This window comes from Eleutherodactylus coqui, chromosome 3, assembly GCF_035609145.1.
Source record: "Eleutherodactylus coqui strain aEleCoq1 chromosome 3, aEleCoq1.hap1, whole genome shotgun sequence".
Lineage (NCBI taxonomy): Eukaryota > Metazoa > Chordata > Amphibia > Anura > Eleutherodactylidae > Eleutherodactylus > Eleutherodactylus coqui.
The window spans coordinates 56,783,933-56,809,941 of NC_089839.1; the positions used below are offsets into that span (position 1 = coordinate 56,783,933).

At 45.9% G+C, this 26,009-nt stretch overlaps 1 protein-coding gene across 2 annotated transcripts in view; it reads right to left on the minus strand.

Moving 5' to 3' along the window:
- Positions 1-26,009, minus strand: part of MACROD2 (mono-ADP ribosylhydrolase 2) — a 1,963,046-nt gene that overhangs the window by 500,933 nt on the left and 1,436,104 nt on the right. For both annotated transcript variants that reach the window (XM_066595626.1, XM_066595625.1), the window contains exon 7: positions 10,934-10,964. In XM_066595626.1, coding sequence (XP_066451723.1) covers positions 10,934-10,964 — 31 coding nt within the window. The remainder of the gene's footprint in view (positions 1-10,933; positions 10,965-26,009) is intronic.

The window sequence follows — 26,009 nt, forward strand, 5'->3', positions numbered from 1 at the left end:
TTTCATGATTTCTGAACTGAAAGAAAAATGTAATTTTTACCATTTTCAAAGATCTTTGGATGTGGTAATGTCCTTCTACGGAATTATATGGCCACATTTAGTGGAGAACACATTTGAACATATCACTTCGTTTTAAAATCCAATTTTTTTGCATTAAACAGTATAAATTCTAAGGCATGGCACACAATAAGAAGTCGGGCTTGATGAAAAACATTAAATAAATGGGCACCCGACCAAGTCATGCTGCTGCAAAGCAGTTTACTGTCACAGATCCAAACTCTGCATGTGCTAAATATGCTACATCCTGCTAATACTGAAGTATATGGATGAAAAACGTGTTTACTGCAGCTCTTCTCAACTGTAAATCAATATTTGTTTTGGCAACACATACACGTGTCCCATAGGTCTTTTGATGATAAAACATAAATTTTAAGAAACAGCGTAAATAAATAAGATTTTACCCATAGCTTAATCCATATGTACCACATAGGTATTTTATATGATACTGTGTCTCTCTGCATAGGGCTAATGCGCACGCATGGATTATTACCGGAGTCTGACTGCGAATTCTGCAGCAATGTCCGTCCATAGACATGCTGTGTTAAATGATTCTCCCCTGCCCACGAGCGGAAATCAATTGTGATTTTCCACCCACGAAGGAAAATCACAGCTTGTCCTATTTTGTGCGGAAAATCGCAGCGGCTTCCATTGCAGTCAATAGAAGCAGTCCGTCCCATGATACTTCCACTGTGAGCACTGCAGCCCCATAATCCACGTCACAGCTCAGCGCCGACGCGTCATGCACTGCACTACGCATGCGCACCTTGTGGCGGATCCAGACAGGTGAGTATAGGGTCTCTGGGGGGTGCCAAGTCTGATTCCGCAGCAACAAAAACAATGTCTTATTCATGAGGACATCATGGCCTGTCCATTGAGTTCAATGGACATTGTGTAATACTTAAGTTCCCCTCTAGTGACGCTGAAGGGAAATTGAACATTTGCTGAATGCTGATGCATTCCTCCACAAATTACAGTTGATTACTGAGTTCCCTTAAGATCAGTTTGTCATAGAATCATAGAATGACAGAGTTGGAAGCAGAGGCGTAACTTGAAGCTTCTGGGCCCCAATGCAAAATCTATAGCAGGGCCCCCAACTATAATGCTTTATTCATAGTACTGGTCTCCCTATATAGAGAAGAGAGGCCTTATGGGCCCCTTGAGGGTCCGGGGGCCTGGGAGCAACCGCATCCCCAGCATTCCCTATAGTTACGCCCCTGGTTGGAAAGGACCTCCAGGGTCATCAGGTCCAACCCCCTGCTCAATGTGGGATCACTAAATCATCCCAGACAGATATTTGTCCAGCCTTTGTTTGAACACTTCCATTGAAGAACTCACCACCTCCTGTGGTAACCTGTTCCACGCATTGATCACCCTCACGGTCAGAAAGTTTTTTCTAATATCTAATTTGTGTCTCCTCCCTTTCAGTTTCATCCCATTGCTTCTAGTCTTTCCTTGTGCAAATGAGAATAGGGCCGATCCCTCTGCACTATGATAGCCCTTCAGATATTTGTAGACCGCTATTAGGTCTCCTCTTAGCCTTCTTTTTTTTTTTGCATCTGGAGACCATTCTAAAATATAGGGATTAGCTAAAGCAGATAACTCCTAATAGTACTTAAAGGGTTGTCTGAAAAATAGAACAAATAAGAGTGAAAAGCCCAAATCTGTACATTAGTATAAATAAATACATACTTGAATACCTTTAGGTGAAGTGCTGAGCGGGAAGCCTGCAACCCAGCAGTGAAGCCTGTCATTCTAAATACTCTACACGAGCACTAACGATCTTAGCCAGGATGTCATTGCTCGTGCAGTCGTTTACCCGACTAACGTCTTGTCTATGAGGGACATAACAGAGCTTTTAACTTACAGCCTACATACCAGCACTGCTGCTCCTTAAGCAATTTTAGCAGATACATCCATTGCAGCAGCCTGTCTCATCAGTGCTCTCCGCTACTTCACAAGTGTTCTTCCGGTTCATAGACACAGTTGAGATTTTATCTCATCAGTGATAACAATACATACTACTGTAGTTTGCCCTCTGTAATAGTATATAATGAACATAATCATTACTGATGGTCAGAGGAGCAAGGAGAGCTTAGATAGGTGATCAGCTCTTCGTCCTGATGCTACTGTCCTATTAAGATGGACTCTGTGTTTAGCAGTTATTTTCATTCCCAATTCTCAGTGCTTGTTCTGCTGCTGTGAATTCCATGAAAAAGTCTCACTGCGGAATACGATATGTGTTGTCTGATCTTACAATCAAGATTATCCCAGCCTTCGCTCAGCCCTCTGGTACTTGCTAATCTACCTCTGAGCAATGGGAAGGTATCTAAGCAGGGTCAAGCATATAGTCTGTGCAGCTGGTTCAGCTGCATATAGGCCCAGTGAAGGAAGGGGAACAACGGCTGAATACCCTGCCCCCAGTGACTGGTCCGGACTCCAGTAAGGCTAATTTCACACGAGCGAGCGCGATATCAGGCCAAGAAACTTGGCCCGATATCGCACTCAAGAACGTGCGATGTCCCCATGGATGCAAGGCATTTTTGTGTCAAATACGCCTCCCATCACTTCAGAGAAGTAGCGAGGATCGTCAAGTGTTGCCTATCATTTTCAATGGGAAACCTTGCATCGCATCGCACTCGCATGCACCTCGCACGCGTGCAATGTGTTTTCTGGCCCCATTAAAAACGATGGGTGAGACGTTCCGAGGGAATGCCCAAAGATAGGACTTGCCGTGATTTTTTTCCCTCACCACAATACAGGGAAAAAAATCCCCCATGTACACGACCCCATTCAAAAGAATGATGTTCATATTTCTGCGAGATTCGTGCGTCCCGCAACACACAAATCTTGCACGATTTTCTCACCAATGTAAAAGCAGCCTATATCAGTCCAGCAGCACTGCAGTAGAAGCCTCCTCATGACACACATACAATTTTCCGGATGCTGTGTTCTCTGTACAGAACATATCTGACACCTTCCATGTTCAGACACACTGTACTCAGGGCTGTAAAGCTGGGAAGATGGCAGCTGCGCTCAGTACACAGAGTGCCATGCCCAGCAAGTCCTCAGTGTGATGTAAAGGCTTGTACTGCAATACTGCTGAATGGAGCTATTGGGTCCAGCTGTGATATGTGGGGGCACTATGGAGTGGGGCCACAGAGGGAAGCCCTATAACTAGATAGATCCCATATGTGGGAACCTTTTTTTTTATCGTATAATACTTATGATATCTGACTTATTGCAAATAATGCTAAATATTAGTTGTGAGTTAGTTCATAACCTTTGGTCTTGAAATATGTCACAGCAATGACATAATATGCACAGTGAAGTCACGGCACAGGAATAATGCGCACAGCAATGTCACAGCACAGGAATAATGCACACAGTGATGTCACAGCACAGGAATAATGCGCACAGTGATGTCACAGCACAGGAATAATGCGCACAGTGATGTCACAGCACAGGAATAATGCGCACAGTGATGTCACAGCACAGGAATAATGCGCACAGTGATGTCACAGCACAGGAATAATGCGCACAGTGATGTCACAGCACAGGAATAATGCACACACTGATGTCACAGCACAGGAATAATGTGCACAGCAATGTCACAGCACAGGAATAATGCGCACAGTGATGTCACAGCACGGGAAGAATGTGCACAGCAATGTCATAGCACAGAAATAATGCGCACAGCAATGTCACAGCACAGGAATAATGTGCACAGTGATGTCACAGCACAGGAATAATGCGCACAGCGATGTCACAGCACAGGAATAATGCGCACAGTGATGTCACAGCACAGGAATAATGCGCACAGTGATGTCACAGCACAGGAATAATGCGCACAGCGATGTCACAGCACAGGAATAATGTGCACAGCGATGTCACAGCACAGGAATAATGCACACAGTGATGTCACAGCACAGGAATAATGCGCATAGTGATGTCACAGCACAGGAATAATGCGCACAGTGATGTCACGGCACAGGAATAATGCGCACAGTGATGTCACGGCACAGGAATAATGCGCACAGTGATGTCACAGCACAGGAATAATGCGCACAGTGATGTCACAGCACGGAAATAATATGCACAGCGATGTCATAGCACAGGAATAATGCGCACAGCGATGTCACAGCACAGGAATAATGTGCACAGTGATGTCACAGCACAGGAATAATGCGCACAGTGATGTCACAGCACAGGAATAATGCGCACAGTGATGTCACAGCACAGGAATAATGCGCACAGTGATGTCACAGCACAGAAATAATATGCACAGCGATGTCATTGCACAGGAATAATGCGCAGAGTGATGTCACAGCACCGGAATAATGTGCAGTGATGTCACGGCAATGAAATAATGCGCACAGTGATGTCATGGCACAGGAATAATGCGCACAGTGAAGTTAAAGCACAGGAATAATGCGCACAGTGAAGTCACGGCACACGAATAGCGCGCACAGCAATGTCACAGCACACGAATAACGCGCACAGCGATGTCACGGCACAGGAATAACGAGCACAGTGATGTCACAGCACAGGAATAATGCACACAGGGATGTCACAGCACAGGAATAATGCGCATAGTGATGTCACGGCACAGGAATAATGCGCACAGTGATGTCACAGCACAGGAATAATGCGCATAGTGATGTCACGGCACAGGAATAATGCACACAGTGATGTCACAGCACAGGAATAATGCGCACAGTGATGTCACAGCACAGGAATAATGCGCACAGTGATGTCACAGCACAGGAATAATGCGCACAGTGATGTCACAGCACAGGAATAATGCGCACAGTGATGTCATAGTACTCAAAGTGATTTCACAATGCAGGGGATAATGCACAATAAAGTTACAGTACAGGAATATTGTACACTGTGATATCAAAGAACACCACAAAGATAACCAAGTACACTATAACATAGGAAAATAAATGATGTAATTTGCAGGTGTAATACACAGGAGGTATGGAGCAATGTCACAGAAGAGGAGGAATGTGAAAAATAATGCTGCAGAGAAGTAATAATGTGCACAGCAGGGGTAACTGTGCGGCTCCATAGTAAAACTTTACATTTTTGAGAACCCCTTTCATCATCGTCAGCTGACATGTCTGCTACCCGGCTAGCTACCTCATGTATTTAATATAAAACACTTTCACACAAATCCTCTAATACATTTTATTCTTTTGTTATCTTCAAAAATGTGAAATCTAGAAATGTCATTACAAATGTTTCAGGCCAGGGCATGTCAATATCGAAAGGATATACTGTGGAGGAAAAACACAAAGATGTCAAGGACTTCATGACATTCACAGCACATCGTCCGCACCGGGTTTTCTAAAGAATAGAAACGTTCAGAAATTGGACTGCAAACCGTACCTGCGTTTGCAATAAACATGAGATTCGCTAAAATTATTTAGCATTTTGATATTTAAAGAACATTAACCACTGAATTTCCATAAAAGGTAAAATGTACCTAAATTAGTTTTTTTAAGTTTATTAAATACTGCCACCTTACCTGAGTTGCTGTTCCGAGTTTTGAACAGCAATTAAAGAGATCTGCTTGAGTCACCTGGTCATAAGAAAACATCCCACTGACTTACATGGGAGTGTTGTGGGCATGCTCTATGCATGTCCAGTAGTTATGTTGCAAGAAGGGACAGTTGAGCTGTCCATCCCCTGTGGATGGTGTAACGTAATGCTGTGTTATCCGCTTCCTGCTTTATAATATTTTATTATACACTGAATGGTGACTTTCTATAGACACCGGCCCTTTCATGATTGGAACTTCCCTGTATTAGAAATTAGACAGGAGACCCTGACGTATAACACAAAATCAAGTTTTCCTTGTATCAGTTTCAGCATGAATCTATATCAGGACTGGAGAATCAAGTGATCTGAGCGACTTTGCATAAGGCCTGGTCATCGATCCTGGACTAGCTTGGGCCAGTATTTCAAAAACTGCCAACCTTGCTTAGGCTCTCTCATCCAACAGTATTTGAAAATATATAGAGCATGGTGTGATCAAAGAAAAACATCTAGTAAGGCCTCCTTCACACGGGCGACAAAGTTGCTCAATATTGTAGCAATGCTACAAATCGCATGTATGAGAAGCCCATGGTTTCCTATGGGTTCCTTCACCCATGAGATGTTTTATAGCATGCTACAAAACGACACACAAACCTCGCAGGTCCAGCGATATGCCCGCGACACGCGAGGTTTTGTAGCCCATGTTTCCTTATGGAGCCTTCCTCTCTGTTGCATCGCATCGCACGAAAACGCTGTTTGCATGTGATGGGATGCAACTTTGACAGTAGCAAATGCTACTGTCAGAGCTATAATCTAAGGCCTAACTGCTGGGGAAAAAAACAAAAAACACACATACATCACTTTAGACAGCTGTCAACCCGGCCACAGCTTTTCCCCAGGTCCCGGCACTCATCTTCTTCTCTTTTGGCTGGGGATTCAAAAATCCCTGCCTCCTGGAAGCGCTGGCTGTGATTGGCTGACACTTAGCCAATCACAGCAAGTGCTCAATGAATGGCAGTGCTTGAACCAATCACAGCCATTCTTTGAGCACTGGCTGTGATTAACTAAGTGTCAGCCAACCACAGCCAGCGCTTCCAGCAGCCGGGGATTTTTCAATCCCCTGCTAGAAGATGAAGAAGAAGATCAGTGCCGGGACCTGGGGAGAAGCTGCGGCGGTGCCTCGGACAGTGCAGAAGAGGTGCTATATGCTTCCCCCCCCCCCCCCCTCCTTTAGTTACAGCTTATTTTCGGGTAGGGCTTATATTTCACGCCCCCCCCACCCCCCGAAAATCCTTGCACGTGATGCTACAAAGTCACGCGATTTTGTAGCGTCACATGCGACTTTGTAGCGCTACAGAATCGTGGTATTGCTGCGAGAAAATCACAGTGATATCGCATGGTGCAGCAAGAGTGCAAAACTTGGTTATTGAGCAGTGGAAAAACATAACCTAGTCAGAGGAATCCAGATTTTTGTTGCATCGTGCTGGTGGGAGGGTCAGAATATGGTGTTAGCAGCATGAATCGATGAACCCTTCTTGTCAGGTGTCAATAATTCAGGCAGGTAGAGGTGAAGTAAGGGTGTGGAATGTTCCGTGGCACACCCTGGATTCTCTGCTACCTATGAGTAGATGCCATGATGAATTGCTGTAGTACAATGTGCTATGTGACGAGTGTTTCTGTAAAGTGTCTTTTCAGTCTATTAGAATACTTTTTTCTTATCTTTTGAATGTTGCAGCATGCTGGCCATAATTAGGAAGTGAAACCAGGGTGATGTCAGCTCAGGCCCACGTGACCATGCCCCCTGTCATTAGGCGCTGGTTGCTGATGAGTGCCTCTTTCTGTTCCCTTAGGTGTCATTGGCCAACAGGGAGGTATTTTCCCTAGTCAGCCAATCAGCCATAATGGAAGTGTATTTATTCTGGACCCGCCTCCACAAGGGTGTAATTTATTGTCCTGCGGAGATGTTGGTCAGCTAAATATCTGTGGTCATTTGTTCTGTGTGGGGCTTATTAACTCCAACATAATACTGTGTTTTATACATTGTTCTTTCCATTTGCATTATACATCTTCCCTACCCTTCATGTAGGGACAGACTAGACTCCCCCAAGATTCTTGACATACGGCCACCCCTATCAGGGCGATCACCCTTCTTCTAGGCAGGGGTCTGCCACACCAAAGTTGGTTAAGAATAGCGTTCCCATCCAGTATTTATTTTATCATTACTGGCCCTAATATGTGTTGCCTGTGTATTGGTGATATCATATGTGCCTATATTGTTCCATTGTGGACATCGGTTACGTCTAGGTCTGACGTGTTGGTGATGTCCATGGCGGGGGCGTCCTACTAGCTCCCTGCATGAATGTAACATTGAACAGCAATTTAAAACAGAGCAACATAAATTGTAAGGATAATTTTAGTTTAGTTTTTATTATGGTAAAGATTTAAAGTATTTTTTCAATTAGCTGCTTGAGTATTTTTTCAATTAGCTTCTCAAGTAGTTTTTTTTAATGTTTCGGGCTTTTCCAATGCTGGTGTAAATTCTATGGCAGTAATTTTTCATAACAATAGCAAACTGATTTAATATTCATTAAAAATTAACAGGTTACACGTGATTTTCGTGTGTAGTGAATAAAAAAAAAAAAAACACGATCGTGCACTAACAGCTGAAATTAATTTACTGGACAAAGTAGGTAATCTGATACAAAGCCTGTAACGAGACTTAATCATGTGTGCATATCTAGATGAGACAGGGGCACCGAACGAGAGGTTTTATGAGACTGGAAGCAAATGAGCAGTACTGGTGGCGATAAAATATCACATTGAATACGCATTAGCTCAGCATGTTTAAAGCTGGTACTCTACACACGGAGTTGGCCACATCAGCCATCAATGTGATTACATCTAAGAGTATATATTATGTATGAAAGCCCAAGACACGTAAGTGCAGGGCCTAATCCATTCCCATTTAGAAAGTCATTTACTCATTGGGTTATGTTATTGGAACAACAAAACATCAATCGTAACCGGGGAATTTACTCAGTGGTTTTGCTGAGATTTGTACTTTATATAAAGTTCAGGCTCTAATATCTTACTATATTATTTTTTTCTTGCAGACTTTATGTTTTTCCTCTCTATTTGACATATAATCCTACACGAGTTAATAAAATATATCAACGTTCATACTGGCAGAGTTCCCAGAATGTGATGTTGGCAAGTTGGCCAGTTTGTCGAAGGTCGGTACTCTACAGCTTTTGTGTGGGCTATTTAGAAAAATCTAGGGCCAGAATATTATGTGTGTGGGCTACAGTGGCAGGCAGGAGACTAAAAATAATGCATCCAACAACACTGACAAAGAAATGTAGAGTTTGGGTGTCTAAACATGGACAAATGTAAACTTTAATGTTATGAGTGTTGCCTGATTTCCAAAAGTGAGAGTGCATCTTTGCAAAAAAGTTATTTAGAGCGACACGGGATACGCCACGGGAGTACTACGACTAAAAATAATGGAGACCTCCCGCGGCGTAATTCTGCGGAAAATAGAACATGCCGTGGTTTTTTACATGTTCATGTAATAGCCTGTTTGTGTCTCATCAATCCCGTAATACACATTCATCAAAAATGTTATTGCTTTACCTCTGTAAAACAAGTTTGAAATGGCAGCTAGTGGTCTGCTCTCCAGCTCTTCTGCAATCCACTGCTATTGAGATTTTGTAACGAACCCCATTGACTTTAATGGGGGACTCGAGCATTTTTGTATGTGACCCGCCGGTTGCCGAGCTTCTTTTCTCTCTCTCTCTCTCTCTCTCTCTCTCTCTCTCTCTCCTCCCTCTCCCTCCCTCTCTACCTCCCTCTCTACCTCCCTCTCTACCTCCCTCTCTACCTCCCTCTCTACCTCCCTCTCTACCTCCCTCTCTACCTCCCTCTCTACCTCCCTCTCTACCTCCCTCTCTACCTCCCTCTCCCTCCCTCTCTACCTCCCTCTCTCAAGCCAGCCACAAACTAGCGTTGACGCTTGCAGCGCCGCAGCGGGGAGGGGGCAGATCTGACACGTCAGCGTCGGGGAGGGACCAAAACTGGGGCTGGGTCGAACACGACGTAATGCTCACTCGAGTAGCGAGCACCATCGAGTATGCTTACACTCGAACGAGCATCAAGCTCGGCAGAGTACGTTCGCTCAACTCTAGCCTTTACGTATGTGCATCTCTGTAGATACTCTTGCTGCTGTGCCTGACGACTGCTCTTCAAGAGTGAATTGCCACAGAAATAAAATTACAAAGTAGGGAGCCTTTAGGATGGCATTACACATTGTATCTGCAAGGCGATAGTGTTACACTGCATACAATTTTACCACTGATGCAGGCTTTATATGCTGCACTTGGGGAACCCTTTAAAGCAAATCAGTTGCCTTTTATGCAAGGAAAAGTATGAGTAAATAGGAATGGTAAGGATTTGGACATTAGTCATATTGCCAGCTGGAAAAACCTTGTCTCAAAGAGAATCTACTAGTTTAGCATGGTCACTAGAGATGAGCGAGCATACGCTCATCGAGCATTGTCCTTAGCGAGTACCTGCCCGCTCGGAAGAAAAGGTTCAGCTGCCGGCGCAGGTGAGAGGTAAGTTGCGGCAGTGAGCAGGGGGGAGCAGGGGTGGAGAGAGAGATCTCCCCTCCGTTCCTCCCCGCTCTCCCCTGCCGCTCCCCGCCTGCCGCTGGCAGCCGAACCTTTTCTTCCGAGCGGGCAGGTACTCGCTAAGGGCAATGCTCGATCAGGTAATTGCCCTTAGTGAGTATGCTCGCTCATCTCTAGTGGTCACACTTCATGTCGCATTAAATTGAATCCAAAAATCCTAAAAATTTGACAGACTGTCATAACATTATAGATTCTATAAATTACTTATTTACCGTGTTGTCATCATTACAGATGAGTGAGCACCAAAATGCTCAAGTGCTCATTATTCATGTTGAGCTTTTCGTACTATTCGAGAGCTCTATTCGAGTAACAAACCCCATTGAAGTCAATGGGAAACCCGAGCATTTTTGCAATTCACCCACCGGGTGCTGAGCTTCTTTTTTCTTTTCTCTCTCTTTCTCTCTCTCTAAGCCATATACTGCTGTGGACATGCTCAAGCTGGCACGTCACAGCAGGAAGTGGTAATGCGGGGAGAGGTCAAAACAGGGAGGGGGTCGAACATGGCGTGGTACTCACGCGAGTAATGAGCACCATCGAGTATGCTATTACTCGACCAAGAATCAAGCTCGGACGAGTATGCTCGCTCATCTCTAGACATCATTCAAATAATTAAGTAAAATTAACAAGAGAAAATTGATTCTTACCATAAATTCCTGTGGAAATGCAGGGAAAAGCCTGAAATGTGAACAAAAGAGATATGTTAAAAGTATGACTGATATTGATGGCTTGGACAAGGATGATGGGAATAATTCATTTCAAATCTAAGCAAACATTGAAAATCCAGCTTTTGGATAGACCCATGGAATTATAATTGCCTGATTTACCCGAATTGGGTTGGCTTTGTCATCCCCAACGGTCTTGTACTATGCTGCAACTGAACCTTAGGTTGGCTCTCAACCAAAGAGCAAGATTGTCATGAGGCACTTGGGAGATAACATAGGGATTGATACAACTGTATTACACAGTGATGATTCTACAGTTGATCAATGAGGGTTGAAATTGGGAGGTCTTTGTGCTCCACGTATTGTCAAAAGACATTCCTAATAAATAGGGTTTATCCAAAGCAGATACCCCATTGGATTACAGACAAGTGGCTGTACTAGTGAAATTAAACCATACGAGTTAACATGAAACAATCTGAACAGTAAAGTACAGCCAGCAAGGTAATAAAGTTTTCAGGTCTTAAGACCCATTTACACGGTGCGATGATTGCTCAAAGATCGCTCAAATGACGGTTTGACTGACAGCTTTGAGTAATCATTTTGCATAAACTATTAAGTAGCTATTCAGCTACTTAATAGCTATTTAGCATGCAAATGAAGCCTTAGCTGAAAGCAGTTAATAGCCTGAGGGCTCTTCTCTCCATTTAGCTCCTTTATTCTCCGATGGGAAACAATGCTATCAGCACTATCCGTAGAGAACTGCTGATGAGGCTGAACAACGATTTTTAGTTTGGCCTGAATTAAACGATCAGCTAGCAGTGCACGAAAAGTGCACGATGAGCACACGTTTAGACGCAACCACGATCGCTTTTTAGCGATTTTTAAGCGATCATCACTCCATGTAAATGGACCTTTAGGGTCCATTTAGATAAGACGATTTATCATTTGAATGAGCGAACGATGTCAGAGTTAGCCCTTTCGCTCAGGCAGCCTATTTATACAGGCAGATACATTGTTGGCTCGTTCAAATGTAAAATCGCTGTATAAGTGAATGAGAACTACTGAATGGGCACTATTTAAACTAAACGATAAGTGAACGAGCCAACGATGATTTTTATGCATGTCTAAAATGAACGACAAACGAAAAGTGAACAATTGTCGTTCGTCATTGGCTGTGTTTAGACTGAATGAATATCATTCACTTTTGCTTGTTTGAATGATTTTTTGAATGATCATTCCGTGTAAAAGAGCCTCCGAGGCAAAGTGTCACACATATTAAAAAGTATTTTACTCTCTTCACACTGTGAATACATTTATGCAAATTGAAAAATCAATACAATGCTTTGAAACATGATAAAACTTACCTTTCTAAGCGCCTCGCTACATACATATCTCTTCAATCGAACAGTCTGCCAAGTGTCCTTTGGCTTGCAATTTGTATAATGGGATATTATTTTCTAGTATGGATATGACCCTACATGGTCTCAAACATAATTACTGTCTTGACTCTGAGTTCTGTCTTTTAAATAAATTACCATTAACGAACACGATAGGAAATTTGTAGGAAGATTTGAGCTACATTTATTTGGAAAGTAGGAACTATTAATAATATATGAGACATTTCAAGCATGCATTTAGGAATACTAAATAGACCATAAAAGTGTGGACAAATTGCTAAGTGTGTTTCATTAGGCTGTTTTACAAGTAGTCACAATTTCTGGGTGTTGGAGCGATCCGAACTTGTCACATCCGATAGTCAGCTACAAAACACAGTACGGAATTCTGAAAAGGGGGTTAACGCTGTATATTTAAAATCATGAAGACTTCCTCAGCACAAACACACTCTATAAATAATATTGCTAAGTTTTTTGGATCTCTGGATGGATTAAAAATGACATCCAAGAAAATGTGCCTATATACATAGTCCTAAAATTGTACTACCGTGTTTCCCTGAAAATAAGACACTGTCTTATATTAATTTTTGCCCCCAAAAGGGCACAGTGTCTTATTTTCGGGGGGGAGGGGGTGCTTACACTCAACTGGTTCACGGCGTCCCGATGCCTCCTGATGGTCTTCGGCGGCGCTGAGGTAAACTGCGTTCTCCTCGTCTCACAACTGAGCTTCTTCCTGGTGATGGGGCTTTGAATACCCCGCCTCCAGCAAAGTGAGTGCTGTGATTAACTAATCGAGCGCCAGCAGCCAATCACAGCCCGTGCTCGATGAACCAATCACAGCCATTCAGCGATGTCACTCACTGAATGGCTGTGATTGTCTCATCAAGCGCCGGCTGTGATTGGCTCCTGGTGTTCGATTAGCCAATCACAGCACTCGCTTTGCTGGAGGCAGGGTATTCAAAGCCCTGTCACCAGCAGAAGCTGAGATAGCAGACAGGCAGTTTGCCATAGCGCCGCTGAAGACCATCAGGATCATAGAATCATAGATGCTAGAATCATAGAATGGTAGAGTTGGAAGGGACCTCCAGGGTCATCGGGTCCAACCCCCTGCTCAGTGCAGGATTTACTAAATCATCCCAGACAGATATTTGTCCAGCCTTTGTTTGAACATTTCTATTGAAGGAGAACTCACCACCTCCCGTGGCAAAGTGTGCCACTCATTAATCACCCTCACTGTTAGAAAGTTTTTTCTAATATCTAATTTGTGTCTCCTCCCTTTCAGTTTCATCCCATTGCTTTCCTCATGAAAATGAGAATTGGGCTGATCCCTCTGCACTGTGACAACCCTTCAGATATTTGTAGACTGCTATTAAGTCTCCTCTCAGCCTTCTTTTATCCAAGCTAAACATCCCCAGATCCTTTAACCATTCTTCATAGGACATGATTTGCAGACCGCTCACCATCTTGGTAACTCTCCTCTGAAAATGCTCCAGTTTGTATATGTCTTTGTGCCCAGAACTGGACACAATATTCCAGATGAGGTCTGACTAAGGAAGAGTAGAGGGGGATAATGACTAGAGATGAGCGAGCACCAAAATGCTCGGGTGTACGTTACTCGGGACGAAATTTTCGCGATGCTCGAGGGTTCGTTTCGAGTAACGAACCCTATTGAAGTCAATGGAGCATTTTTGTATATCGCCGATGCTCGCTAAGGTTTCCATTTGTGAAAATTGGGGCAATTCAAGAAAGTGATGGGAACGACACAGAAACGGATAGGGCAGGCGAGGGGCTACATGTTGGGCTGCATCTCAAGTTCCCAGGTCCCACTATTAAGCCACAATAGCGGCAAGAGTGCCCCCCCCCTCCCAACAATTTTTACTTCTGAAAAGCCCTCATTAGCAATGCATACCTTAGCTAAGCACCACACTACCTCCAACAAAGCACAATCACTGCCTGCATGACACTCCGCTGCCACTTCTCCTGGGTTACATGCTGCCCAACCCCCCCCCCCCCCCCCCCCTGCACGACCCAGTGTCCACAGCACACATCAAATTGTCCCTGCGCAGCCTTCAGCTGCCCTCATGCCACACCACCCTCATGTCTATTTATAAGTGCGTCTGCCATGAGGAGGAACCGCAGGCACACACTGCAGAGGGTTGGCACGGCTAGGCAGTGACCCTCTTTAAAAGGGGTGGGGCGATAGCCCACAATGCTGTACAGAAGCAATGAGAAATCCAATCCTGTGCCACCTCCATCTGGAGCTGCACACGTGGGCATAGCAATGGGGAACCTATGTGCCACGGACTATTCTTTCTGTCAAGGTGTCTGCATGCCCCAGTCAGACCGCGGTTTTTTATAAATAGTCACAGGCAGGTACAACTCCGCAATGGGAATTCCGTGTGCACCCACAGCATGGGTGGCTCCCTGGAACCCACCGGCTGTACATAAATGTATCCCATTGCAGTGCCCTGGACAGCAGAGCTAACGTCAGATTAAATGCAGGTGGGCTTCGGCCCACACTGCATGCCCCAGTCAGACTGGGGTTCTTTATAAGTAGACACATGCAGTAACAACTCCGTGTGGACCGACAGCATGGGTGGGTGCCAGGAAGCCACCGGCGGTACATAAATATATCCCATTGCATTGCCCATCACAGCTGAGATAATGTCATGTTAAATGCAGGTGGGCTTCGGCCCACACTGCATGCCCCAGTCAGAATGGGGTTCTTTAGAAGTGGACACATGCAGTTACAACTCCGTGTGGACCGACAGCATGGGTGGGTGCCAGGAAGCCACCGGCAGTACATAAATATATCCCATTGCAGTGCCCAGCACAGCTGAGGTAATGTCATGTTTAATGCAGGTGGGCTTCGGCCCACACTCCATGCCCCAGTCAGACTGGGGTTCTTTAGAAGTGGACACATGCAGTTACAACTCCGTGTGGACCGACAGCATGGGTGGCTCCCTGGAACCCACCGGCGGTACATAAATATATCCTATTGCATTGACCATCACAGCTGAGGTAATGTCATGTTTAATGCAGGTGGGCTTCGGCCCACACTGCATGCCCCAGTCAGACTGGGGTTCTTTAGAAGTGGACACATGCAGTTACAACTCCGTGTGGACCGACAGCATGGGTGGGTGCCAGGAAGCCACCGGCGGTACATAAATATATCCCATTGCATTGCCCATCACAGCTGAGGTAATGTCATGTTAAATGCAGATGGGCTTCGGCCCACACTGCATGCCCCAGTCAGACTGGGGTTCTTTAGAAGTGGACACATGCAGTTACAACTCCGTGTGGACCGACAGCATGGGTGGGTGCCAGGAAGCCACCGGCGGTACATAAATATATCCCATTGCAGTGCCCAGCACAGCTGAGGTAATGTCATGTTTAATGCAGGTGGGCTTCGGCCCACACTGCATGCCCCAGTCAGACTGGGGTTCTTTAGAAGTGGACACATGCAGTTACAACTCCGTGTGGACCTACAGCATGGGTGGGTGCCAGGAAGCCACCAGTGGTACATAAATATATCCCATTGCAGTGCCCAGCACAGCTGATGTAACGTCAGCCTTAATGCAGGTGGGCAAAAAATTAATTGGATTACACTGTAGGCGAGGGCCCCAAAAAATTGGTGTACCAACAGTACTAATGTACCTCAGAAAAATTGCCCATGCCCAACCAAGAGGGCAGGTGAAACCCATTAATCGCTTTGGTTAATGTGGCTTAATTTGTAACTAGGCCTGGAGGCAGCCCAGTTAAAATAAAAATTGGTTCAGGAGAAAGTTTCAACGCTTTAATGAGCATTGAAACTTATAAAAATTGTTTACAAAAATTATATGACTGAGCCTTGTGGGCCTAAGAAAAATTGCCCGTTCGGCGTGATTACGTGAGGTTTCAGGAGGAGGAGCAGGAGGAGGAGGATGAATAATATAATACACAGATTGAAGCTAAAAGGTCCCCGTTTTTGATGGTGATAGAGAACGATGCTTCCATCCAAGGGTGCAGCCTACGTATTGTTTAGGTATCGCTGCTGTCCGCTGGTGGAGAAGAAAAGTCTGGGGAAATCCAGGCTTTGTTCATCTTTATGAGTGTAAGCCTGTCGGCACTGTCGGTTGACAGGCGGGTATGCTTATCCGTGATGATTCCCCCAGCCGCACTAAACACCCTCTCTGACAAGACGCTAGCCGCAGGACAAGCAAGCACCTCCAGGTCATAGAGCGCGAGTTCAGGCCACGTGTCCAGCTTCGACACCCAGTAGTTGTAGGGGGCAGAGGCGTCACGGAGGACGGTCGTGCGATCGGCTACGTACTCCCTCACCATCCTTTTACAGTGCTCCCGCCGACTCAGCCTTGACTGGGGAGCGGTAACACAGTCTTGCTGGGGAGCCATAAAGCTGTCAAAGGCCTTAGAGAGTGTTCCCCTGCCTGTGCTGTACATGCTGCCTGATCTCCGCGCCTTCCCTGCTACCTGGCCCTCGGAACTGCGCCTTCGGCCACTAGCGCTGTCGGATGGGAATTTTACCATCAGCTTGTCTGCCAGGGTCCTATGGTATAGCATCACTCTCGGGCATGAGAGTGGAAAGGTTCTCCTTATACCGTGGGTCGAACAGTGTGTACACCCAGTAATCCGTAGTGGCCAATGCGTGTAACGCGAGGGTCACGAGAAAGGCATCCTAACATGAAGTCAGCCATGTGTGCCAGGGTACCTGTACGCAACACATGGCTGTCCTCACTAGGAAGATCACTTTCAGGATCCTCCTCCTCCTCCTCAGGCCATACACGCTGAAAGGATGACAGGCAAGCAGCATGGGTACCCTCAGCAGTGGGCCAAGCTGTCTCTTCCCCCTCCTCGTCATGCTCCTCCACCTCCTCCTCCTCAATGCGCTGAGATATAGACAGGAGGGTGCTCTGACTATCCAGCGACATACTGTCTTCCCCCGCCTCCGTTTCCGAGCGCAAAGCGTCTGCCTTTATGCTTTGCAGGGAAGTTCTCAAGAGGCATAGCAGAGGAATGGTGACGCTAATGATTGCAGCATCGCCGCTCACCGTCTGGGTAGACTCCTCAACGTTTCCAAGGACCTGGCAGATGTCTGCCAACCAGGCCCACTCTTCTGTAAAGAATTGAGGAGGCTGACTCCCACTGAGCCGCCCATGTTGGAGTTGGTATTCCAACATAGCTCTACGCTGCTCATAGAGCCTGGCCAACATGTGGAGCGTAGAGTTCCACCGTGTGGGTACGTCGCACAGCAGTCGGTGCACTGGCAGATAAAACCGATGCTGCAGGGTGCGCAGGGTGGCAGCGTCCGTGTGAGACTTGCGGAAATGTGCGCAGAGCCGGCGCACCTTTCCAAGCAGGTCTGACAAGCGTGGGTAGCTTTTCAGAAAGCGCTGAACCACCAAATTAAAGACGTGGGCCAGGCATGGCACGTGCGTGAGGCTGCCGAGCTGCAGAGCCGCCACCAGGTTACGGCCGTTGTCACACACGACCATGCCCGGTTGGAGGCTCAGCGGCGCATGCCAGCAGTTGATATGCTCTGTCAGACCCTGCAGCAGTTCGTGAGCCATGTGGCTCTTCTCTCCTAAGCTGAGTAGTTTCAGCATGGCCTGCTGACGCTTGCCCACCGCTGTGCTGCCACGACGCGCGACACCGACTGCTGGCGACGTGCTGCTGCTGACACATCTTGATTGCGAGACAGAGGTTGCGTAGGAGGAGGAGGAGGGTGGTTTAGTGGAGGAAGCATACACCGCCGCAGATACCACCACCGAGCTGGGGCCCGCAATTCTAGGGGTGGGTAGGACGTGAGCGGTCCCAGGCTCTGACTCTGTCCCAGCCTCCACTAAATTCACCCAATGTGCCGTTAGGGAGATATAGTGGCCCTGCCCGCCTGTGCTTGTCCACGTGTCCGTTGTTAAGTGGACCTTGGCAGTAACCGTGTTGGTGAGGGCGCGTACAATGTTGCGGGAGATGTGGTCGTGCAGGGCTGGGATGGCACATCGGGAAAAGTAGTGGCGACTGGGAACCGAGTAGCGCGGGGCCGCCGCCGCCATCATGCTTTTGAAAGCCTCCGTTTCCACAAGCCTATACGGCAGCATCTCCAGGCTGATCAATTTGGCTATGTGCACGTTTAACGCTTGAGCGTGCGGGTGCGTGGCGGCGTACTTGCGCTCAAACACTTGCACTAGTGACGGCTGGACGCTTCGCTGAGAGACATTGGTGGATGGGGCCGAGGACAGCGGAGGTGAGGGTGTGGGTGCAGGCCAGGAGACGGTAGTGCCTGTGTCCTGAGAGGGGGGTTGGATCTCAGTGGCAGGTTGGGGCACAGGGGGAGAGGCAGTGGTGCAAACCGGAGGCGGTGAACGGCCTTCGTCCCACCTTGTGGGGTGCTTGGCCATCATATGTCTGCGCATGCTGGTGGTGGTGAGGCTGGTGGTGGTGGCTCCTCGGCTGATCTTGGCGCGACAAAGGTTGCACACCACTGTTCGTCGGTCGTCTGCACTCTCAGTGAAAAACTGCCAGACCTTTGAGCACCTCGGCCTCTGCAGGGTGGCATGGCGCGAGGGGGCTCTTTGGGAAACAGTTGGTGGATTATTCGGTCTGGCCCTGCCTCTACCCCTGGCCACCGCACTGCCTCTTCCAACCTGCCCTGCTGCTGCACCTGCCTCCCCCTCTGAAAACCTGTCCTCAGTAGGCTTAGCAAACCAGGTGGGGTCAGTCACCTCATCGTCCTGCTGCTCTTCCTCCGAATCCTCTTTGCGCTCCTCCCTCGGACTTACTCCAATTACTACTAGCTGAGTGATAGACAACTGTGTCTCATCGTCATCGTCCTCCTCACCAACTGAAAGCTCTTGAGATAGTTGCCGGAAGTCCCCAGCCTCATCCCCCGGACCCCGGGAACTTTCCAAAGGTTGGGCATCGGTCATGACAAACTCCTCCAGTGGGAGAGGATTCGGAACCATTGCTGCCCATTCTGGGCAGGGGCCCGAGAACAGTTCCTGGGAGTCTGCCTGCTCCTCAGAATGTGTCATGGTAATGGAGTGAGGAGGCTGGGAGGAAGGAGGAGCAGCAGCCAGAGGATTCAGAGTTGCAGCAGTGGACGGCGCAGAACTCTGGGTGGTCGATAGATTGCTGGATGCACTTTCTGCCATCCACAACAGGACCTGCTCACACTGCTCATTTTCTAATAAAGGTCTACCGCGTGGACCCATTAATTGTGAGATTAATCTGGGGACACCAGAAATGTGCCTCTCTCCTAATCCCGCAGCAGTCGGCTGCAATACACCTGGATCAGGAGCTCGGCCTGTGCCCACACCCTGACTTGGGCCTCCGCGTCCTCGCCCGCGTCCACGTCCACGTCCTCTAGGCCTACCCCTACCCCTCAGCATGGTGTATTACCAGTAGTGCAGAAACAGAACGCTGTAATTAAATGTGCCGCTTATTGGCCTGTGGTTGGAGGCTGACTTCGCTTACGGAACGCACAGCAAAGCCAGGAAAGAATTTTGCGCAAGCCTGCTGTAACACTTAGCTGGCTGCGTATTAATTAGGACTACTACCGCCAGCAGAGACGCAGTACACTCAGGACGGTCACAGGCAGCCCAAATAGAATGTTTTTTCCCAAATTTTTTTGGAAAAGCCTACTGCCTATATAGACAGTATATCTCTTTCACTGTCCCTGCCTCACCACTACTGGCTGTGGACTATGTAAAATTACTGCAGACTGTTTCCCTCTGGCAGGATGACAGCGGTGATGTAACGGCCAACGCAGAGCCAGGAAAGAATTTTGCGCAAGCCTGCTGTAACACTTAGCTGGCTGCGTATTAATTAGGACTACTACCCCCAGCAGAGACGCAGTACACTCAGGACGGTCACAGGCATCCCAAATAGAATGTTTTTTCCCACATTTTTTTGGAAACGCCCACTGCCTATATAGACAGTATACGTCTTTCACCTTTTTCACTGTCCCTGCCTCAGCACTACTGGCCCTATACTATGTAAAATTACTGCAGACTGAGGACGCAATGCTCTGCATGGCCGATATACAAAAAAAAAAAAGAAAATGTGCAACACTGCAAAAGGCAGCCTTAACAGTACTGCACACAGTCAGATGTGGCCCTAAGAAGGACCGTTGGGGTTCTTGAAGCCTAAAATAACTCCTAACACTCTCCCTATAGCAACTCCAGCAAGACAGCACTTTCCCGCAACTATGTCAGAATGCATCTGTGGCGAGCCGCGGGAGGGGCCGATTTATATACTCGGGTGACACCTGATCTCGCCAGCCACTCACTGCAGGGGGGTGGTATAGGGCTTGAACGTCGCAGGGGGAAGTTGTAATGCCTTCCCTGTCTTTCTATTGGCCAGAAAAGCGCGCTAACGTCTCAGAGATGAAAGTGAAAGTAACTCGAACATCGCGTGGTGCTCGCCTCTAGTAACGAGCCTCTCGAACGCGCTAATACTCGAACGAGTATCAAGCTCGGACGAGTACGTTCGCTCATCTCTAATAATGACCTCATGTGATCTAGACTCTATGCTTCTCTTAATACATCCCAGAATTGTGTTTGCCTTTTTGGCTGCTGCATCACATTGTTGACTCATGTTCAGTCTATGATCTAACAAATGAAGAGAGAAACTAGAATCAAGTATGCTCATAGCAACCTGCCGAAACCGAACCAGAGACCTTTAGATCTTCAGTCTAACGCTCTCCCAAGTGAGCTACTTTGGCTGCCTAAATAGGACGCAGCGGACCAGGTGAGTACTGATTTTTTTTTTTGGAGGGGGGGGGGCATGATAGCTAGGCCTATTTTCGGGGGAGGCCTTATATTCCAGTAGGTCTATATATCCCATTTGCTATATTTATAAACATTGCCAACTTGTCCTGGCAATGTCTTCTTGCCTACAGTCATGAAAACAACCTTAAACTAGTTATCTGGGTGTGGATGACTTTTTAAAAATGTCTGCAAATGTTCTAACACCATAAAAGCAGCCATATTTACCAATTTGTTCTCGTGGCAATACAGCAGTGCAACTCCTATGATCCTCCTGGTCTTCATTTAGGAATCGCTACCACCTGACTGCTGCAATGGTCACAAGCAATTCTCCTGACACCACAGTCTAGATTTTGTGGTAGCCATTCCCAAACAAAGACCGAAAGGACCATAGTAGCTGCAAGAGTTGAGGGAACGAAGTAACTAGTACAGTTGCTGTTATCGTTTTAACAAATTTGTAGCAATTTTAAAAAAATTGTCCACACCCAGACAACCCCTTCAAATGAATGGATGGCACCAAGATGCACAACCCCTTCCCAGAATCCAGGCCCTGACGTGCACAGCTGATCACCCAGGTCCTCCTCTCAGCAGCCCCAAAACTTAGCTAGTTTTTCCAGACTGGAGCCATTTGTGCTGCAAAGGCAATTTATTATTACAGGAAGGCCACCCACATGAATGGCTGTCCTGTAGCAGGATAAAAAGAGGTCTGCCAAAACATGTGCTGTTTCGACTGAGCATCTCTTCGTTTTGGGTCATTAGTCCTGAGCAGGTAAACTTGCTCTGTGATGTTTACATGCCCTAATAGGGTTTATGAACAGGTATTGTGCTCTTCATACAATCCTTTTAATGGTTCCAAACAGTTTTTGACTTCGGTTAATTGAGGCCATGGAGTTCTAAGGCCTCATGTCCACGGGCGGGTCAGATTCAGCATGCTGGAGCCAGCAGTGGAATCCAACTCTGCCTGCACCAGAGGACCCTGCTTACTGGGTCTTCTTTGTCCTGTACTGCGGATGTGTGCGAAAGTGCTGGTCAGTGTGCCAGCACATGTGCACAGTACTTTTCTTTTCAAACTTCTGCTTTCCGTCCGCAGTGTCAATGAGCGAAAATCGCAATTGGCTTCCACTCGTGGACATAAAGGATTGTTTCACTATTGCATGTTATGGAGGCTTATTACTGCGGAATCTGGAGCCCAACGCCCACTCTGGATTCCACTGAAAAAATCCGCCAGTGGACATTGGGCCTAAGAGTCCTCCATCTATACAGAACTCGTGCATGTCCACTTGTAATTGCATTGTAAACTTTGGTATCATTGCACACATAGGCCAAATCATCCCGTGTGTGCAATGAGGTTTGTAATTGATACATATGATGTTTCTAATTGCTTCTGAATTCTTAATACATTGAATGTAACACATTGGTACAACTATTTTGGAAGATCATGTCTTTATAGGACACACAGTTTTGAGTCTGGTCACACCAGGTGAAACTATATATAATCTTGCAGGAGGACCTGGCTCACTTGTAACTTATTAATCACTATGTACTTTTCTCACGACTGAGTTGAATAGGAAGCCTAGCATATTCCTTATTATATTAGTTTTCTATTAATGAGGCATACAGGTTAAAATTGTGACAAACATATTAGGCTCCACTGAATATGGTTTAGATCAGTGTTTCCAAACTCCAGTCCTTAGGAACCCCAACAGGTTATGTTTTCAGGATATTCAATAGTACGAACACCTGGAGCAATGTCTGAGGCAGTGACAATAATTACATCACCTGTGCAATACTGAGGAAATCCAGAAAACATCACCTGTTGGGGGTCCCTAAGAACTGGAGTTGGGAAACACTGGTTTAGAAAATGAGGGTATCAGGTTGGAAGGAAATATTTTTTTAGTGCATACTTATGCCATTACATTGTATCATTGCTGATTATTTTGTGAGCTTTCACAAGACTGGATGTGATTTAAGTCACAGGTGCATAAAGAGATTTCAATGCAACAGCTGAGGTACAAAACAGCACCACAAATTTACTTTCTGCAGCGATTATCACTCAAAATTTGCTCAAAAGCAATCATTGTGTGCAAATGCTTCCATCTTTCACTCTTTGGCTAAACGATGATTTTTAGGTGAGCATAAAATCCATCGTTCAACCGGAGAGAAGTTAACACAGACTGCATGCTGTGTTTGCTGTCCATGGTGCTATATTCTCCATTGGAGCTGCTGATTTCATTGTATTCATCAGAAAGCCCATGGCAAAACAAAGGAGCTGAATGCAGAGAACAGGCCACCTGCTGTTCTCTGCATATAGGTCCTGGAGGCTCATTTACATGCAAATGAAGGTGATACACTGCTAATGGACATTAGTGTGCATTAGCAGTTTATGCAAAACAATCGCTCCACACCTATCTTTTGAATGATTATCTTTGCGTGTAAATGGGCCACAAGACAACAAAGTTCAAGTTCTGAATAAGCCATTGTTCATGCCCCAGTAAATGGCAATACTTACTTTCTTTAGAATGGGGTTCTAAGAAATAGTCCGAAGTGACCAGGTTGAGAAGCTGTACAGGGTGTATTTACATGGGCTGGTAGTGTGCCGCATTATAAGAAATCATCCTCAGCGTTACCACTGTGTTCTCTGTGCTGTTACATAGGACTGCAGGTGGCATCATTATCTGTCCTCAGCGTTATCACTGTGTTTATCTGTGCTGTTACATAGGACTGCAGGTGACATCACTATGTTATCTGTCCTAAGTTATCACTGTGTTATATGGGTAAACATGGCCACTTACATTACACTACAGTACAATTTTACTAGCGCCCACAGTGACGCTGGAGAAGGTTGGGTAGTGTTTCAGCATCAAGAGGAGAAGACACTGAGCAGGATATCACATGGGCCACGTCAGCAGTTAGGTCACGTGGGCCGGCGGCTACCAATGAAACTAGAAGCAGCCAGCGAAACGAGAGGCGAAATTCTGGCTTGAAAAATCTGTGAAACTGGAAACCGGCTAAACTAGAAGACAATGAAACTAAAGGTTGGACTGTATTTATATCTTATATTGGGTATTTCTGCATCTATGTATATTTCTTTTCATGCACTCTTGACTTTCTTTCTTAAACAGCATTTCCCACAACTCTCTAAATGCTCACAAGTAATTCTGTTTATAGTTCATAGGTCTCAAAAGAAAAAATAAATGGTGCTAATAAACAGGTAAATGTTTCCCTTAAGATATGGCATGTCTTACATAATACCTACATCCAGAAATAAGGGTCACCAGTCGAGGTTAACCTAAGCCTCTGCAAAATGAAAGTCTTATGACTTCCAGGAAGCCTGAGATTAGCAATCTGTTTAATACAAAGTTACTGCATCATTAAAAGTCTTAATATTTTACCCAAAGGTTTTGAGATGAGTTCTTGGATTTGGAATGAGTAACCGTTTAATATTCCAATGAGAAATTTTAAAAGACATCATCTCATTTTGTATGGATAATGGATACAAAAATGTTCTATCACAAACTGTTGCTTTATAGAGTAAACAATGGTTTGGCCCAAAAGTTTCCATGGAGAGGAAACTGAAATTGATGGTTTTATCAAAAAAACTGCTGTCTACAAAATAAGGAGAAAATAAAAAGTGCATGAATAGGAATGCAGTAGGTTGCTTGCTGGGTTAGAGGCCTATGAATTGGGTCAGAAGGAGTCAGGTAAAGTTTATCCTTAGGGAGAGCACCTAGAAGGTGTGAGGAGACTTATAAGGCCATGCAGGTTGCTCTGGGAAATTTATGCAAATAAAAGGATGGAACAATGCCTCTACAGCGCCACCTATTAAATGCAGCATTCCTGCACATTAAAGTCAGACCTTTCAACTGGCCTTGTGACAATGACTGGGAAACTTTATCTCTTCTCTCTTAGGTCATAAGCCTCTCACCCAGCCAAGCTAGCAATCTACTACACACCGACAAGGGCCCAAAATCCCAAAACAGTCTGCCTGTACATGGTTATCATGTGTCTCTGCAGAAGACTCTGGCTTTGGCATATATTTCCAGTCATTGCTACAAAGATATCTTCTACTAGGTAGTGCTGTAGAGGCATTGTGCAATTTTTAAATAGAAGCGGCTACATGCTTGTCGCCCCACAATAACAGCTGGTCGAGGTTAAAACAAACAAAACACGTTCATGGTTATCAGCTGGTATTCCGAGGGACTTCTTTCTCAGAGGTGTCTGTTCAGTTTTAGTAATCTATTTAAAGGGGTTATTCAGGACTTGGATATAGCTGATGCTTGACAAAGGCTGATGTTTCAGCCGAAACACGTTGCACCCTGTGAATAAAGAACCTTTATAAACGTCATAACCTGGACAAGCCTTATTTCTACGAGCTGACCTGGATCTTCAGGGGTGTCATTTGCACTGACACCCCTGCTAAGTAAGTTCCTTCTGCCTTCTCATTTCGTCTATCCGATCACTGGAACACGGGGGTTTTTTCTAATTTATTGTCTACTGATCTATTCTTAGGATAGGTCCTCAGTATCAGATCAGTGGGGGTGTGATTCCCAGCACCCCATCAACCATCAGTTTTAATGAACCATAATGCGTGGGCAAGTATTGCAGCCTCTTTCTTGACCTGTCACTTCACATCCATAAATTATCCACACAGATTTCTGCAGCTCAGTTCCTTTCAGTAAATGTGATTGAACTGTAATTCCAGACACAGTCACCAATCTGTCTGATATACAATAAAGAAGTGGGAACACTTGTTTGATCATCACTCTCCCTCCAAACAGCTCCCTGGCAAGGGTGCCAAGAATTTGACCCCAACAGATCTAATATTGATCACTTATCCTAAGGAAAGGGCATCCATATTCTCTGGTTTGGATTGAACTTCAATCCTTATATACCCAGGGCATT